General features: G+C 34.7%; 1 protein-coding gene across 6 annotated transcripts in view; it reads right to left on the bottom strand.

Annotated features, from left to right (window-relative positions):
• The window catches only part of WDPCP (WD repeat containing planar cell polarity effector), a 331,453-nt gene that overhangs the window by 50,832 nt on the left and 261,068 nt on the right, over positions 1–19,553 (bottom strand). For 5 of the 6 annotated variants that reach the window (XM_039887008.1, XM_039887009.1, XM_039887012.1 and 2 more), the window contains one exon: positions 11,064–11,226. In XM_039887008.1, coding sequence (XP_039742942.1) covers positions 11,064–11,226 — 163 coding nt within the window. Of the gene's footprint in view, positions 1–1,139; positions 1,240–11,063; positions 11,227–19,553 lie in introns of those variants that run through there. The other variant, XM_039887011.1, reaches the window with a different exon arrangement.

Raw genomic sequence — 19,553 nt, 5'->3', positions numbered from 1 at the left:
ATAGTAACTCGATTTGATTTCGTGAATGGGGAGTGGTCCTAGTTTTCCTGACTATATTGTGTAAGAGCATGATATTGCATCTTTAACTTCACATTTGACTTTGACAACATACATGATCATGAAAAGGGCCATTATTTCCAATAAATATTCAAGGACTTAATTTTTCTGAGACTTTTATTAATACGTTAATAATAAACTCATTTTCTTTGGCAATTATTTTTTATGGTGACAGTGATTAACAAAATCCAATAAGTATCAAGTATACAATTCAACAGTAAGTCATATATATGTATTACATTGTGTGTTCACCAACCATAGTTAAATTTCTTTCTTTCACCACATACTTGACTCCTTTTACCCCGTCTACCTCTGGAAACCAGTAGTCTACTGTCCATATCCATGAATCTGTTTGTTTGTCATGTTTGTTTGTTGCTTTTATATTTATATCCCACATATAAGTGATATATGGTTTTCAAATTTTTCTGTCTGGCTTATTTTGCTTAGCATGATTATCTCAGGATCCATCCATGTTGTCACAAATGGCAGTATTTCATCTCTTATAGCTGAGTAATATTCACTATATATATGTACCATCTCTTCTTTATCTAGTCATCTGTTGTAGGACATTTAGGTTGCCTCCATATCCTGGCTACTGTGAATGATGCAGCTATGTATATCGGTGTATATATATTTTTTCGGATAAATGTTTTCAAGTCTTTGGAGTAAATACCCAGTAGAGGGATAGCTGAATCATATATTCTTTTGCAATACTTTTAATTTCATTATCCTTGTGGAATTTCTCTTTTTCAGTTAACTAGTTAAGTGCCATAGCCTCATATATGTTTTTTTGCATGAGATCTGAACATTTTTCCAATATCTCTTTCACTGTCTTCATGAAATAGTCGTTTGTGCAAGATTTTCAGTTGTTTTGAAATGTGTTCATATTGCTATGTTCGGTATTTACATAGCTGACAATCAGTGAAAGCACTGATGAACTAAAACTTAATGGGTGAGGACCCAGGAAACGTTTCAGAGTGAGAGATGCCCCCAGATCTCTCCCCTTGAAACAACAATAAGCTGAACATCTAAAACGCAACAAAAAAACACCCAAACTGCACACCTCCATGTCTGAGCGTAGGATCTGCTCATAAGAGCTACCACAGGTCAGAACCCCAGCCCAGGTGTGGGGTGGTGGACTGGAAGAAATAAAAATGCTGCCTCTCGCAACTGCCAGAGCACCTGTAGGAGGAAGGGAAAGGGGAGAAGAGAAGGTATGGCAAGTTTGTGTGGCGAGTTCCCTGAACAGCCCTGCTTGGGAGAGTTTGTGAGTTCCACACAACCAATGGTAGGGCCCTGTCATCAGGGCAGAAAGCAGAGAAAGAGATGGCAGAGAAACAACAGTAGATTTTTACCAGCTGCAGATGCAAAACCTAGGCCGAGCCGCAGCCCCTAACCCCCAACCCACAGGGCCCCTCCCCCCATACCCTCCAAGAACGATCACTGCGGAGCTTCATGGAAATCTGAGCAAATGCTACTGAAACTGTCGCTAACAATGACAGCGACTGAAACTGAGGGTAGCGAGCATGAATAAATATCTACAAGAAAATAAAGGCATTTTATAAAGGTATTATTAAGGCTTTATATAAACCAGGGATTCAAGAGGCTTAGATGCCACCTACTGGAAACCAAAAGAAAAGCGCCTTCTTTGCAGCAGGCTAAAGAGAGACCTTTATATAATAAATCTTCTGGGAAAAAAGCAGAATACATTTCCATTAATGTCCAGGTGGAATAATAGTCGATTAAATACCATGAACAACCAAGGTGGCAAGGCATCTCAGAAAGAAAGAGAAAAATCTCCAGAAAATAAGCTTGCAGACATAGAAATCTGCAACTTAAATGACAGAGAATTCAGGATGGTACTTCTAAAAAACTCAGTGAGTTCTGAAACGAGTCATATTAACAATTTCAAGAACTGAGAAAACAACTAGATGAGCAGAGCAAGGAGACTGAAACCCTCAAAAAGAACCAAGTAGAACTTCTGGAGATAAAAACACACTGCAAAAATTGAAAAATGAAATAGCAAGCTTGGGGAAATAGAGTTGACCAAATGGAGGAAAGGATCAGTGATATTGAAGACAGAAATCTAGAAATAAATCAGAAGGAAGAAGAGAAAAACAACGAATGAAAAATAATGAAAGAGAAATTCAAGAGCTAGCTGATACCATCAGGAAAGGAAACAGAATAATGGGCATTATTGAAGGCGAGGAAAAGGAGCAAGGACTAGAAAACATTTTCAGACAAATAGTCGACGAGAATTTCCTAAATCTAAGGAATGAGCTGGAATTCAAGAAGTCAACAGAACATCCAATTATCTCAACCCAAAAAGGCCTTCACTAAGACACACTGTATTAAAATTATCAAAAATCAAAGACCGAATTCTCAGGGCAGCCAGAGAGAAGAAAATGGTAACTTATAAAGGAAAACCCATTAGATTATCCTCAGACTTCTCAGTGCAGACCTTACAAGCCAGAAAGGAATGGAATCAAATATTTAAACTATTAAGTGAAAGGAACTACCAGCCTAAAATAATATATCCGGCTAAGCTCTCCTTTAGATATGGAGGAGAAATTAAGACCTTTCCAGATGTACAAAAATTGAGAGAACTTTCCACGACGAGCCCTGCACTACAGGAAATACTGAAAGGGATCAGCTCACCTAAAACAAAATGACCAAAACAAACAAACAAACAAACAACAAAAAAAAACATAATTAGGAGTAAGGTGACTATCAGGCAAATAGAAGCAGAGGAGTGCAACCCTTACTAAGAACAGGGCATTATAAGCTCAAATAATAAGAAGAGACTTGCTATAGCAAGATAGTAATGAACATTCAGCATACATAGGGACGACTTGAGATAACAATGACTGAAAAGGGGAGGATTCAAAGATCCAAATTTGCAAAGGGGAATGGAGATAAGGCATGCTCAGAAGAAAAGGGACGACTGTAATATGTAACTATCCTTTATGTATTCGTAATGGTAACCACACACCAAAGATTCAGAACTCAAGTATATAACATAAAACAAGAAGAACCAGAGGCTAAACCCACAAAAGTTAATCGAATAAAGAAAACAGAAACACAAGGACAAGGAAGCAATGGAAAGACCGAGCTACCAGAAAGCAAAAGATAAAATGGCTATAAGAAGACCTCATATTTCAATAATCACTCTAAATGTAAATGGACTGAACTCACCAATAAAAAGGCACAAAGTTGCAGATTGGATCAAAACACAAAACCCAACCATAGGCTGCCTCCAGGAGACACATCTCAGCTCCAAAGACAAATATAGACTCAAAGTGAAAGAGTGGAAAATGATATTTCAAGTACATGGCATTCAGAGAAAAGCACGAGTAGCAGTACTAATATCAGCCCAAATAGACTTTGACATAAAAAAGGTAAAGAAAGATACTGAGGGACACTTTATAATGATAAAGGGAATCGTGTACCAAGAAAACATAACACTTATTAATATCTATACTCCCAATCAGGGAGCCCTGAAATATATAAAGCAATTACTAACGGAACTAAAGGGAGAAACAGACCAAAACACTATCAATAGTAGGGAACCTAAATACCCTACTGTCAGATATGGACAGATCATCCAAACAGAAAATCAATAAGGAAATAACATCCTTAAATGACACATTAGACCAACTGGACATAATTGACATTTACAGAGCCTTCCATCCCAAAATAGCTACTTATACATTCTTCTCTAGTGCACATGGAACATTCTCAAGAATCAACCACATACTGGGACACAGGGATAGCCTCAACAAATATAAGAGGGTTGAAATCATACCAACCAAATTCTCTGATCATAATGCTTTGAAACTAGAAATCAAAAAGAAATCAGGAAGAACCACAAATACATGGAGATTAAACAGCATGCTACTGAAGAATAACTGGGTCAGAGAAGAAATAAAAAGAGAGATCAAGAGATACATAGAAACGAATGATAATGATAGTACAACATATCAAAACTTTTGGGACACAGCAAATGCAGTCATAAGAGGAAAGTTTGTATCATTACAGGCCTATCTCCAAAAACAAGAATGATGAGCCCAAATGAACAAACTAACGCTTCATCTTAAAAAACTAGAATAGGAAGAACAAATGAGGCCTAAAGTCAGCAGAAGGAAAGAAATAATCAAAATTAGAGAATAAATAAATGAAATTGAAACAAAAACAAAAAACAAAAGAAGAAATAAATGCAACAAAGAGTTGGTTCTTTGAGAAGATTAATAAAATCGACAAACCCCTGGCTAGACTCATTAAAGAAAAAAGAGAAAGGACACAAATAAACAAAATCAGGGATGTAAGAGGGGAGATTACAACTGACAGCGCAGAAATACAAAGGATCATACAAGAATACTATGAAAAAGTACATAACACCAAATTTAATAATCTAGAAGAAATGGACCAGTACTTAGAAAAATACAACCTTCCCAGACTAAATCAAGAAGAACCGGAAAATCTAAATAGACCGATCAGCAGTATGGAAATTGAAACGATCATCAAAAACCTACCAAAAAGTAAAAGTCCAGGACCAGATGGCTTCACCAGTGAATTCTACCGAACATTCAAAGAAGATTTAATACCTGTTCTCCTCAAACACTTCCAAAAAATCGAAGAGAAGGCAATACTTCCCAACTTGTTTTATGAGGCCAATATTACTCTTATACCAAAACCTGGTAAGGATAACAGAAAAAAAGAAAACTACAGACCGATATGTCTCATGAACACAGAAGCAAAAATTCTGAATAAGATACTAGCCTACCGAATATAGCGACATATTAAAAAGATTGTACAACTCGATCAAGTGGGCTTCATCCCAGAGGCAAAGGGATGGTTCAACATACGCAAATCGAATAATGTGATACACCACATAAACAAATTAGAAAATAAGAATCATATGATGATCATATCCATAGATGCAGAAAAAGCCTTCAACAAGATAACAGCATCCATTTATGATCAAAACACTTAACAAAATCGGCACGGAAGGAAAGTACCTTTACATAACAAAGGCCATATATGACAAACCCTCGCCAACATTATACTTAATGGTGAAAAACTAAAAACCTTCCCTCTCAGATCAGGAACAAGGCAAGGCTGTCCACTATCAGCACTGTTATTCAATGTAACATTAGAGGTCCTAGCAAGTGTAGTCAGACAAGGGAAAGATATAAAAGACATCCAAATAGGAAACAAGTAAGACCGTCACTATTTGCAGATGACATGATTCTCTATATAGAAAACCCTAAAGACCACAAGAACAGTACTAGAAACAATAAGCAGATACAGTAAAGTTTCCAAATACAAAATCAATGTTCAATAATCTATAGCGTTCCTATACTCTAATAATGAAGTGTCAGTAAAAGAAGTGGAAAAAATAATTCCTTTTGCAATTGCAACAAAAAGAATAAAACACCTAGGAATAAATTTAACAAAGCATGTGAAGGATTTATGTAATGAAAACTACAAGACCCTATTAAAAGAAATCGAAGAAGATACAAAGAAATGAAAAGATATTCCGTGTTCTTGGATTGGAAGAATCTACATAGTTTAAATGACCAAAAGCATTATATAGATTTAATGCAATTCCCATCAAAATCCCATTTGCCTTTTTTAAAGAATTAGAACAAGAAATCATCAGATTTGTATGGAAGCACAAAAGACCCCAAATTGCCAGAGCCATTCCGAGAAAAAGAACGAGGCTGGAGGCATCACTCTGTCTGACTTCAAATTATACTGCAAAGCGACAGTAATCAAAACGGCATGGTATTGGCAGCAAAACAGACACACGGATCAGTGGAACAGAATCAAGAGTCCAACTATCGACTAGTGGTTACTTTTGGTGGGGGAGAATGGGGGAGGTAGGGTAAAGGGGGACAAATATAGGGTTTAAAGGGAGAGTGAAGTGGGTAAAGGGATCAAATATATGGTAGCTGATGGAAACTGGACTTTGGGTGGTAAACACACAATAGCATATACAGATGTCAAATGATAATGTATACCTGAAAATTATATAATTGTATTAACCAATGTTACCTCAATAAACTTAATTAAAGATTTAAAAAAATCAATGCTATCTATATTGAATTAATAAAATTTGTAAACATTAAAAAAAAAAGGGGGTCCAGAAATAAACCCATATTTATATGGGCAAATAATTTTTGACAGAAAAGTAAAAACCCTACAGTAGATAAAGGAAATCCTCTTCAATAAATAGTGCTGGGAAAACTGGAAAGTCAACTGCAAAAGAATGAAACTAGACTATTGTCTATCACCATACACCACAATTAACTAAAATGGATTAAGGACCTGAATATAAGACCTGAAACAATAAAATGCAAAGAAGAAAACATAGGAACTAAAGTCAAGGTAAAAATCAACTGCTGTTTTTCTGCTGTGTCACTTCTCTGCCTTCTGCACTGATGACTGGGCCCTGCTGCCGGCCAGCTATGGGGAGCTCACAGCTTTCCCAGGCAAGGTTGTTTAAGGAACTCGCCACTCCTTCTCCTCTCCCCTTCCTCCTACAGGGAGCTCCGGCAGATGCAAGAAGCAGCTTCTTTATTTCTCCTAGTCCACCGCCCGACACCCGGGGTTCTGATCTGTGGTAGCTCTTATGCACAGATCCCATGCTCAGGCGTGCTGGTGTGCAGTTTGGGTGTTTTTTGTTGAGTTTTAGATTTTCAGCTTATTTTTGTTTCAAGGGAAGAGATTTGGGGACGTCTCTCACTCTGCCATTTTTCCGAAAAACTCTAAGTATTTTTTTAAAAATTATTTCTTAAATATTTTCCTGGATTAAAGTTTAAATATTAATTCTGTTCTATTGTCTTATTTTTCTTTTTCAAGGAATGAAATTGTACAAATGCTGTTGCTTCTTTGCCTTATCTCCCATTTTATTATAGTAGGTCCTCAAATAATATCATTTTGCTCAACATCATTTTGATGAGAAGGAAAAAATCAGTTCCTACCTAGGGCTACTGTCTGCGTGGAATTTGCCTCTTCTCCCAATGTCTGCATGAATTTTCTCTGTGTAATCAGGTTTCCTCATCCCAAAGATGTTCACAGTAGGGTAACTGATGTGTCTAAATTTTCCCACTTTGAGAGTAGATTTGTTAGTACACCCTGCGATGGAAGGGCATCCTGTCCAGAGTGTGTTCTTTCCTTGCATCCTGAGCTGCCACGATAGGCTCTGGCCAACCTCTAACCAGAACTGGAACCAGCAAGTTGGAAAATAATTATCTTAACTTGCTTTAATTAATAGTTCTTAAATGTATGTATAGCTCACCTTTATTTCAGTATTTAATATTAGAAGTGTTTTCGGTCTTTATTTAGAAGTTTGGTGATTTTGTGACCAGAAATATGCCATAGGAACTTAACTGTTGTTTATATCAATTAGCCTGTGGTCAAATTGGTTTCATTATACATCATTTCACTTAAAGTTGCAGTTTCCAAGAACCTGTTGGTGATGTTAAGGATTTACTGTAGTTTCTCCCAGACTTTTTTTTTACTTTATCTTCTTCATTCTATAATTTTCTGCCATTTTCAGTGTCTTTTATTAAATTACATTTTAAATTTTCATTCGAGTGCCTTGTAATTTATTTTTCATTACTGAGATAATATTTTTTCTTTCTTTTCTTTCTTGAGTTCGATGAAGTTCCTTCCCTTTCTCCCCTCCCCTCTTTTTTATCTTTCTAATTCAGAGTGGGTTTCCATGTACCCAGTTGCTTGTTATATTTAATTCTGCTTGGAGTATCATTGCAGTAGTCCTCTACTTTATGGTTGTTTTTGGGAGGGGGAGGGGGCGGGGGAGAATTTTCCTCAGTTGATGTGTTGGTTTTCATTTTCTACTTCTTTAAATAACTCTGTATGGAACTGTTCATCTTTTTCCTGTTTATTTTTGTGGTATTGTGATGTATTTCGTGAGATTCTGGTTTAGTGAAGGCTTCAGTATTGCAAAGTCTAGGCACTTTTTGGTGTAAGGCTAGATATGTAGACCAATGGAAGAGAATGGCAAATTCCACTTATGGTCAGTTGTTTTTTGACAAGTTGCCAAGGCACTTCAGTGGGAAAAGGAGCTTTTCAACAAATGGTGCTGGGAAAATTGGATTTCCATGTGTGAAATATGAACTTAGATGCTTATATCACATCATTCATAAAAATTAACTGAAAATGGACTTAAATGTAAGAGTTAAAACTATAAAACTTCTAGAAAAAAACAGGAGAAAAATTTTGTGTCCTTAGGTTAGAAAAAGATTTCTTATGTACAGGACAAAAAGTACAATCAATAAAAGAAAAATAATAGCTAAATTGGGCTTCAGTAAAATAAACTTTTGCACTTCAATAAGTAAGTACTGTTAGGGAAATGAAAGGGCAAGTGACAAAGTGGGAGAAAATATTTATAAACCGTATATCTGATAAAGGACTTATGAAATATATAAAATCTTATAATTCCATAGTAAAACAACCCCATTAAAAATGTATGAGTTCTCAATAAATATTTTACCAAATAAGATATATTAATGGCTAATAATCACATAAAAATGCCCAACATCATTAGTCATTAGGGAAAAGCAAAATAAAATCAATGAGATACCATTTTGTACCTCCTAGAATAGTTATAATCAAAAAAACTGACAGTTTCAAGTATAGGTGAGTATGTGGAAAAACTAGAGCCCTCATACATTGTTGTGGGTATGTAAAATGTTATAGTCACTTTGGAAAAAAAATTTGGTAGTTTCTTAAAATTAACAATATAAACTTATAATATGATCCAACAATTTCACTCCTAGATATCTGCCCAAGGGAAATGAAACATATTTCCACTCAGAGACTTACATGTGAATATTTATAGCAACATTCATAATAGCCAAATGCTGAAAATAAGTTAAATATCCATCAGCTGGTCAATGAACATACAAAATATGGTATATCCATAGTATTCAGCAATTAAGGAATAAACTACATGCTAAGACATGTACAAACCTCAAAAACATAATGCTAAGTGAAAAAAGCCTGATACAAGACAATATATCATGTGAGTCAATTTATATGAAATTTCTAGTTTATATGATTTCATTTATATAAAATTTCTCTAGAGACAGAAAGCAACCAGTGATTGGCTTGGATTGAGGTGGGAGTGGGAATTGACTGTAAATTAGCACAAAGGAACTATTTGAGATGATGGAAATGTTCTAAAACTGCACTGTGGTTTTAGAACATTGTGGTTTTAGAACAATGTTTGGTAAATTTACCAAACATTGAATTGTATACTTATAATGGGTGAATTTCATGGTAATACCTCAGTAAAATTGTTTTTAAAAAAGTAAACAGAGGAAGGATTTCCAGGTAGCTTAAGATAGTAGTGGCTGCCTTCCTTTTCACCTCCCAGTTCTTTCTCAATACACAATACAGAAATGAATAAACATAGAATTGAAACCACATGGAAACCATACTTCCAGCATGACTTGAAGACAGAATGTCCAAACTTCAGAATAATTGTAAATAAAATGGAACAAAAAAAAACATTACTAGTGTATGATCTCTCCTGGTCAGGATGTTCTTGTAGATCAGATCATGGACTACATGGAAGGGGCTTAACATTAAAAGTACCATGCAATTTGAAGAGGCAGGTTTTTAGCTTCTGGGAGAAGCTTGGCAGGGAGAGGGTGGGTGATCAAAGGCAAAGAGGGAGAGGCACCTTTTGGCAGTTAGATGTGAAGGAGGAAAGAAGCGTGAGGGAAAAATTTAGTATTGTGCAAGACAAGAGAGAGCCAAAAAGTGAGGTCAAACAACTCCATCAGGAATGTGTTGAGAGTTTAATTATCCCTTCTTTGGTTTTCTCATTTCCATGATCTCTGTTAAATTTCTAGCTAGTCTGCCATTCTATCACTTGACCTAATAAGCAGGCTAGTAGAACTGTGGCTTACCCTGTTCATTTCCTATCAAGTGTTACTTTTACCGATGGTGAGTTTACTATTTTTATTGACAATGCTTCTGGCCAGGGTTTTTCTACTCTTAAGCTTCAAATTCAGTCAGCTATTGGTTTTCACAGCCAGACCTACCCTAGTAAAACTACAGCATTGACCTAACTTGGGGATGATGGCAGGATGGGAGCAGTCCTAGAACATCATATATTTCCACATATCATGTTATTTCATACATGGTATATCGTACTATATATTCATATACATCACATATGATATATATGAAAAATGTGGCCTTGTCACAATTATTGCATATAGTTGGGATCTTCAAGAATAGGTATATAAACTGCATACTAAGGGCCAAATCCCTCCCACTGTTAGGTAAATAAAATTTTATCGTAACATCTACTCTCATTCATTTATATATTGTTTGTGGCTGCTTTCATACTACAGCAGCAGAGAGTATGTATAGCCCACAAAGCATAATATCTGGCTTTTTACACAAAAAGTTTGCTGACCTTTGCTTCAGAGTATTATCATCATCATAATTAACATTATAATTATTAAAAATAACACTCTTTGTCTAGTGTTTTTAATTTTACACTTGTCCATATATTTATTTCCTCAATAACCCAATATGGCAAGCTGGATGGATGTTAAATTATCATTTATCAGATTTCAAAAACTAATGGCAAGCTTGCATAAGTATGAATATATAAAGTATAATTCAAACTAAATATTCTAAAAACATTTTAGTCATCTAACAATCCCAAAGTTTAACAACAGAATACAAAGAGAATACATTATAGTAATTTAATTTTGGCCTGGAATAACATTCATTCTAACAATGATCTGTTTACATTCAATTCTCCCTCCATCATGCCTGCTCTTTCATGACCAAGTTATTGCAAAGTCTTAGTAATGAGAAAATGCACATTTTTCTTTGGCATTTTGAAATATCCTTGGCTTAACTATTAGTTTGCATTTAAACAAGGAATATTTAAATTGTTTAATACTAAATACTTTCCCTTCGTGGAGCAGTTTCCTTAGTTCAACATAACTTACCTTTTAGAAGAGACATGCACTGTTCTTTGTTGAATAATATGTCTGTAGATTGAACAAAAGGGAGGGAAGTTATCTGGAAATGTGTCTTCTCCTTGAGGTGTTAAAGATAGTCCAACAAAAGCTTCATTTAGCATATCTCCTCTGTCCAAAGGCCCCAGGAGTTCTGTTATAAAATGATTAAGATATGAGTGAAATGCAAATACAATTTTTGCTAACTTCTTTATAAGTATGATTACAGGAAAACTTTTACATACTTCAATGAATTTTTTTTTTTTTAATTTGTCAATTTACTATGTAGCACACAGTGGAAATCTTATAGTCCCAGTCCCCTGTGACTTTTGTCATTCTTTCACTTCACTCAACTAGGGGAGTCTGACAACTGAATAATGAATGTTTTTCAGTTCAGACTTTAAAAAGTTTGTTTATAACTTGCCCATTGTGTCTTTAACCAGCATTTTGTTAATTAAATGTTATATTTTTGTTGTTAACCAACAACTGGAATATTATACTGGAAAATTTTAAGAAGTGAATTATTTAACTTTCTCACAAGTAGCACACAATTTGAAAACAAAGAAAAGAAAATGTCTTTTCCAATATTTGCTCTTAATTAGAATTTTAAAGTGTATAGAGAGAATTTGCTATTCCCATGTCATACAGATACATGGGGAAAATATAATGAAGCTGTGAAAACACATAAACGTTATTAAAAGCCAAAGCCCTTAGGACCACACTGTGTATGTGTGCATTTTTAGTTTAAAAACTTTTTAATTATAAAAACCACAGAACTTAATTTTTATCCCGTTAACCATTTTTAAGTGTACAGTTTAGTAGTAGTAAGTGTATTCACATTATTGTGCAACAGATCTCCAGAACTTTTTCATCTTGCAAAACCGACACCGTAAACAATTCATTTCTCCTTCCCCTGAGCCTCTAGTAACCACCATTTTACTTTCTGTTTCTATTGATCCGACTACTTTAGATACCCTCATATAAGTGGTATCATACTGTTAGATAGTCATGAGTGACAGGAGCGAAGGCCCAGCTCTGTAACCATAGAAACCTTCCTTAAGGACCTCCTTAAAATACCCATTTTATGATTATGAATTACCCCAAATCCTAAGGCACAAAGGCCATAAGAGCTGCTGGCTTAACCAGCCACAAAACATGTACACAGAAAGTACTACCTTTAACCTTCCCATAATCTAAGCCTCATTATAGCATCATTATATCATGCCTATGCCTGGGAGTTCATAAATCTAGTTAAAATACACTGAATTCTGGGTAAGGACATGTGCAGTAGTCAAAGAGTTATACGGTAGCCAACTGTCAGTCAAAGTGATCTCATATGAGGATCATCTAGTACCACCCTCGTACCCTCCCATCCAACCAAATATAAACAGACTTTTGTGCTATTACAGCTGTCTTCACTGAAAACCTACTCTTCCCTTGGAGTGTACTCTGTCCTTTATATTTTCATCTTCCAAATTCCACAGGGCTGCAGCCTTCCTTAGTGTAGCCTGTCACCTTCTAAAACACACTTTCAATCTTACTTGTTCTAAATCTTGCTGACCTGTAATTTTTTACTGCATGGGCGGGAAGAACTGAGGACCTCCTCCATGCTGCTGGGGTAATGCTGGATTTCACATCATCCCAGTGGTAATAATACATTATTTGTATTTATGTGACTAGCTTGTTTCACCTAGCATAATGTTTTCATAGTTCATCCATGTTTTGGCATGTGACAGGATTTCTTTCTTTTTTTTAAAGCTGAATGATAATCCACTCTGTGTGTGTGTATATATGTATATACCACATTTGGTTTATCCATTCATTTGTTGATGGACACTTGGGTTGCTTTCTCTTCTTGGCTACTGTGAATTTTGCTGCTATGAACATGGGTGTGCAGATATCTTTTTGATATTTTAATTACAATTCTTTTGGATATATACCTATAAGTGAGGTTAATGGATCATATGTAAGTTCTCATTTTAATTGTTTGAGAAACCACTATATTGTTTTCGTTGTGGTTGCACCATTTTACAGTCTCACCAATAATGCACAAGTATTCTAACTTCTTCACATTCTTGTCAATATTTATTATTTTTTTTTACTGTAGCCATCGTAAATTGGTGTGAGGTGATAATTCATTATAGTTTTAATTTGTATTTCCATAATAATTAGTGATATTGAGCATCTTTTCATGTGCTTATTGGCCATTTGTGTATCTTCAGAGAAATGTCTCTTTGAATCCTTTGCCTATTTTTGAATTGGGTTTGTTTTTTGTCATTGAGTTTGAAGAGTATTTTATGTATTCTAGATATTAATTCCTTAGATATATATTTGAAAATCTTTCCTCCCATTCCATGCATTACCTTTCCATTCTGTTGATAGCGCCCTTATTATATTTTTACTGATAATTTTTTATTTCATATATTGTACCATTTGGTTCTAGTATTTCCACTTGGTTCATATTTTACATTCGTCTGCTGAGATTCCTCCTCATCTGTTCATTCACGATGTAGATATTCCCCTTTAAAGTCTCAAAAGTCTTTACAATAGTTGTTTTACGGTCCTTGTATTATAGTTACTAACAGTGTCCTTTGATGACCAAAAGTTCTGAATTTTGATGTAGTCCAGTTTATCTATTTTTACTTTTGTTGCCTTTACTTTTGATGCCATATCTAAGAAATCATTGCCAAATCAATGTCATGCAGATTTCTTCCTGGTTTGTTTCTAAGAGTTTTGTAGTTTAGGTCTTACATTTAGATCTTTGATACACAGTGAATTATTTTTCATATAGGGTGCAAGGGTAAGGGTTGGACTTCATCTTTTGCATATGGACATATAGGTTTTCCCATACCATTTATGAATAGACCATCCTTTCCCCATGAATGGACTTGGCACCCTTGTTGAAAATCATTTGACCATATGTCAGGGTTTACTTGTAGAGTCTTTATTAAGTTCTGTTGGTCTGTATGTCTTTTATGATAATACCATACTGTTTTGATTACCATAGCATTATAATAAGTTTTGAAATGAGGAAATGTGAGTCTTCCAGCTTTGTTTTTTTTCCAGACTGTTTTGGCTATTCAAGGTCCCTTGTGATTCTATATAGAAAAATATTTTTGCAATATACATCACTGGGATTTTGATAGGGATTACACTGACTCTGTAGATTGCTTTGGAATGTATGGACATTGTAACAATAACATCTTTCAGCCCATGAAAATAGGATGTTTTCCCCCTTATTACTATCTTCTATATTTCAATAATGCCTTCTACTCTTCAGTGTACAAGGTTTTCACCTCCATAGTTTTATCCCTAAGAATTCTGATGCTCTTATAAATGGAATTTAAAATTTTTTCCTTTACCAATCATTCATTTTTTAGTGTATGGAAACAGCATTGATTTTTGTGTGTTGATTGTGTATCCTGCAACTCTGATGAATTCATTTATTCTAATGGCTTTTCAGTGGAATCTTTAGGATTTCTTCATATAAGATCATATAACCTGTAGGGATAATTTTACTTCTTCCTTTCCAATTTGGATGATTTTTATTTATTTTATTGCCTAACTGCTCTGGCTGGGACTTCCAGTATTATGTTGAATAGAAATGGAGAGAGTTTGTTCATAATCATAGAGGAAAAGCTTTTAGTTTTTCGCCATTGAATATGATATTAGCTGTGGGCTCTTCATATATGGTCTTTATTATGTCAAGGTAGCTCCCTTTTATATCTAGTTTGTTGAAAGTTTTTATCATGAAAGGGTGTTGAAATTTTGTCAAATGTTTTTCTTTTGCATCAGTTGAGAAATATATATAGTTTTTGTCCATTCTGTTAATGGTTGTATTACATTGATTTTTGTAGGTTGAACTATCTTTGCATTCCAGATATAAATCACTTCGTTATAGTGTATAATCTTTTTAATATGCTGCTGAATTTGGTTTGGTAGTATTCTGTTAAGAATTTTTACATCAACACTTATCAGAGATATTAGTATTCTTTTCTTTAATGTCTTTGTCAGGCTTTGGTATTAGGGTAATGATGGCCTTGTAGAATGAGTTGAGATGGTGCTTCTTCAGTTTTTTAGAAATGTCTGAGGTGTTAATTCTTTTTTAAATGAAGTCATCAGGTCGTGAATTTTAATTTGTAGGGAGGTTTTTGATTACTGGTTCAATCTCCTTGCTAGTTATAGATCTGTTCATATTTTCTATTTCTTCATAATATATTCTTGGTAGTTCTAGGAATTTATACATTTCTTCAAGGGTTTACCATTTGTTGGCATGCAGTTCATAGTACTCTCTTATAATTCTTTTTCTTTTCTGTGGTATTAGTTGTAATGGCCCCTCTTTCATTTCTGAGTTTCATTTTGTGATAGTCATCTCTTCTTTTTTTTTCTTAGTTAATCTAGCTAATGGTTCATCAATTTTGTTGAAATTTAAAAAAACAGCCCTTAGTTTTGTTGATCTTTTCTATTAATTTTCTTGTGTCATTTATTTTGGCTCTGATTTTTGTTGTTTCCTTCCTTCTGCTAATTTTGGGCTTAGTTTGTTCATTGTTTTCTAGTTCCTTGAGCTGTAAAGTTAGGTTGTTGATTTGAGATCTTTCTTCTTTTTTAATGTAAGCATGTACTGTTATAAAATTCCCTTTCAGCACTGCTTTTGTGGCATCCAATAAGTTTTGGTATGTTGTATTTGTTTATTTTTTCCTGTTTGTTTGTTTATTCCCCCCCGCCCCCGGTATGTTGTATTTAATTTTTATTTGCCTCAAGATATTTTCTAATTTCCCTTGTGATTTCTTCTTTGACACATTGGTTGTTTAAGAATGTTTTGTTTAATTTCCATGTTGTAATAGTTAATTTTATGTCAACTAGACTGGGCTAAGGGATGCCAAGATAGCTGGTAAAACCTTATTTCTGGGTATGTCTGTGAGTAGGGTTCAAGAAGCAATCAGCATTTGATTTATTCAGTAGACTGAATAAAGAAGATCCACCCACACCAGTGTGGACAGGTAACATCTAATCTTTTGAAGGCCTGCATTGAACAAAAGGCAGAGGAAAGGTGAACTATCTGCCTCTCTTCTTTAGCTGGGACATCCATCTTCTGCTCTGGGACTGTACTGGTGGCCCTCAACCCCCAAGTTCTCAGGCCTCTATAGTATTATTGGTTATAGCGTTATTGGTTCTTCTGGTTCTCAGGCCTGTAGACTTAGACTAAATTACACCATTGTCTTTCCTTGTTACACAGCTTGCCGGTGGTGTATTTGAGACTTCTCAATCTCCATAATCATGTCAGCTAATCCCCATGATAAATCTCTTCATAATATTTATAAACAGTCTATGTTTCTGTTTCTTTGGAGAACCCTAATACACATGTATTTGCACTTTTTTTTTGTTTTCCTGCTGCTGCTGATCTCTAGGTTTATTCTGTTGAGTTAAGAAAAGTTACTTCCTATGATTTCAGTCTTTTTTATTTTGTTAAGACTTGTTTTTTGGTCTAACATAAGGTCTATTCTGGAGAATGTTCCATGCATAATTGAGAAGAATGTGTTTTCTGCTATCGATGGGTGGAGTGTTCTAAATAGGCTTGTTGAGTCCAACGGATGTATAGTGTTGTTAAGTCCTCTATTTTTATTGATCTTCTATCTGGTCCTTTTCATACTGAAAGTAGAGTATTGCATTCTCATACTATTTTATTACTCTCTTTTCTCCCTTCAGTTATGTTAATGTTTGCTGCATATATTCAAGAGCATTGATGTTTCACAAATAAATATTTATAATTGTTATATCTCCTAGTGAACTGTTCTTTTTAATATACTTTTTCCTGGGGTAGTTTTTGAGTTAAAGTCTGTCTGGTAGTAGTACAGACACCTTTGCTCTCTTGTAGTTACAATTTACACAATATATCTTTTTTTGTTCTTTCATTTTCAGCCTATTTGTGTTGTTTAGATATAAATGGAGTCTTTTTGTATGCAGCATATTGTTGGATCCTGTTTTTTTTTGTTCGTTTGTTTGTTTTTTATCCAATCAGCCAATCTATGTGTTTTGACTGGGATGTTAATCTATGTACATTTAAAGTAATTACTGATACAAAAGTATTTACTAGTATCATTTTGTTTCTGTTTTCTGTATGTCTCATGGCTTTTTCCCCTCTCATTCCTCCCCTTACTGCCTTCTTCTGTGTTTCTTTGATTTTTTTTCATATGACATGCTTTGATTCCTTCTCATTTCTTTTTCTGTGTATTCAATAGATATTTTCTTTTTGGTTACCATTTTGATTACATAAAATACCTTATAAAGTTATAGAAATCTATTTTAAACTGATAACTTCAATAATATACAAAAACTCTACTCCTTCACAGTTCTATCCCCCCCATTTGTTGTTACAAATTACATCTTTATATATTATGTACCCATTAACATAAAGTTACAGAGTATTTTTAGGCTTTGTCTTTTATATTCTGTACAAGAATTAAAAGTGGATTTAGTCAACAAAAATACCGTAATATAGAATTCTATATTTGTCCATATATTTACCTTCATTGGGTAACTTTTTACCTTCATATGACTTCATGTTGTTGTCTAGCATCCTTTTATTTCAATTTGTAGAACTCTAGTATTTTTTGTAGGGTAGTTCTAGTGGTAATGAATTTCTTCAGCTTTCCTTTATTAGGAGGATCTTAATTTCGCCTTCATTTTTAAAGTATGGTTTTGGAAGATACAGTAAACTTGTTTGACAGTTTTTCCTTTTAGAGCTTTGAATATATCATCTCATTCACTTCTGACCTGCAAGGTTAATGCTGAGAAATTTGTTGATAATCTTATTGAGGCTCCCTGGTATGTGATGAGGCATTTTACACTTGCTGTTTTCAAGGTTCTCTCTTTCTTTGTCTCAGACTTTCAAAAATTTGGTTATACTATAGGTCTCTTGTGTTTATACTAGTTGGAGTTTGTATGTCCATTTCTTTTCTCAGATTTGGGAAAATTTTAGCCATTATTTCTTCAAATAAGCTCACTTCCCTTTCTCTTTTCCTTCTGGGACTCCCATAATGTATACATTGATGCCTTTGATGATATCCCATAAGTCCCTTAGGCTCTCTTCACTTCATTTTTTTTTTCCTTTTTGCTATTCTGACTCAGTGATTTCAAATGACCTGTATTAAAGTTTGCCAGCTCTTTCTTCTGACTAATCAAGTCTGTTTTTGAACCCCTCTAATGAATTTTTCAGTTTCATTATCATATTTTTCAGCTTCAAGATTTTTAAAAATAGTTTCAGTCTCTGCAAATATTCTCATTTGTTCATGCATTGTTTTTCTGATTTTGTGTAGTTATCTGTTTTCTCTTTTAAGTCATTGAGCATCTTTATGACAGTTATTTTAAATTCTTTGTCAGAAAGTTCATAAATATGCGTGTATGTTCTCTTCTATGGGGCTTGATTTTGTTCCTTCGATTGGGCCATGTTTCCATGTTTCTTTGTGTGCACTGTCATCTTTTGTTGAGATTTTATCTTATGAAAAAAATAGCCACCTCTCTCAGTCTTTATGGACTGGTTTTGTTCAGGGGAAGACCTTTACCTGTTAGCTTGATTAAAGGTTCTGGACCTCTGAGACCTTTTATGGGGATTTTTCTTCTTGGGGGAGGGGCATGTCTGTTTTTATTTTCATATACATGGGTGCTTTTGGCTGTCTTGTTTTCCTGTTTCTTCTTAGGAACTTTTAAGTTATTTCTGTTGTATTACTCTTCTTTTAATCTCTTTCTCTGCCTAGTTCTTGCCTGCAGAACTACAGAACCTCTGCTTTTACAATGCACTGATGTACTTGGCTCTGTTTTCAGTGGCCTCCGTCCCTATATTCAAACTATGCCACTACTGTTCCCATTAGCACCATGAACCAGGTAAGACAGAAATCAGTTCCTTGTGTAGCCTCAGAAAAGTCAGAATACTAGACTTAAGTTCCCCGCTATTTTTACTGTCTCAAGGGAGAAGCTTGGAATTGGGTGGTATTCTCCCTATTGTGTCACACTATCAGGGGCAGGGTGATAGTGGTGGGATTGGGTTGGGTAAGAAAAATGCAATGAACTCTTTTACTTTTCCAGGTGCCATCCCTTCTCTTATTTATGCATTAGCCTTGGTGCTATACCCCGCTAACTGTTTCTAGAATTCTCGCAGAGGTATTTTGTTCCATATGTTGTTACTTATATAAGGGCCTGAAGCTTCCTACTCCACCATCTTAAGTTACTCCTGTATATGGTTTCCATAGTATATGTTTAAAAAAACTATAACATGTAAGGACTAAATGCTCTTCCTAGACAGACAAAAATGACTATTTATTCTCACTTTGAGCCTTTATCCAATCCCTGTTGTTACTGATTTTCTTCTTATATTCTGTTACAAAATACATATAGTATGGATTGTCTCCTCCCAACAATTTTCAGTAAAAAGTTCTGCTTAAAGATTATCTTAAGGATGAAAAGTGTTTGTAGCAAGTGCTTCTG

The sequence above is a fragment of the Pteropus medius genome, unplaced genomic scaffold, assembly GCF_902729225.1.
Source record: "Pteropus medius unplaced genomic scaffold, Ma_sr-lr_union100, whole genome shotgun sequence".
In the NCBI taxonomy this organism is placed as follows: domain Eukaryota; kingdom Metazoa; phylum Chordata; class Mammalia; order Chiroptera; family Pteropodidae; genus Pteropus; species Pteropus medius.
This window is presented reverse-complemented; position numbering and strand designations above follow the sequence as displayed.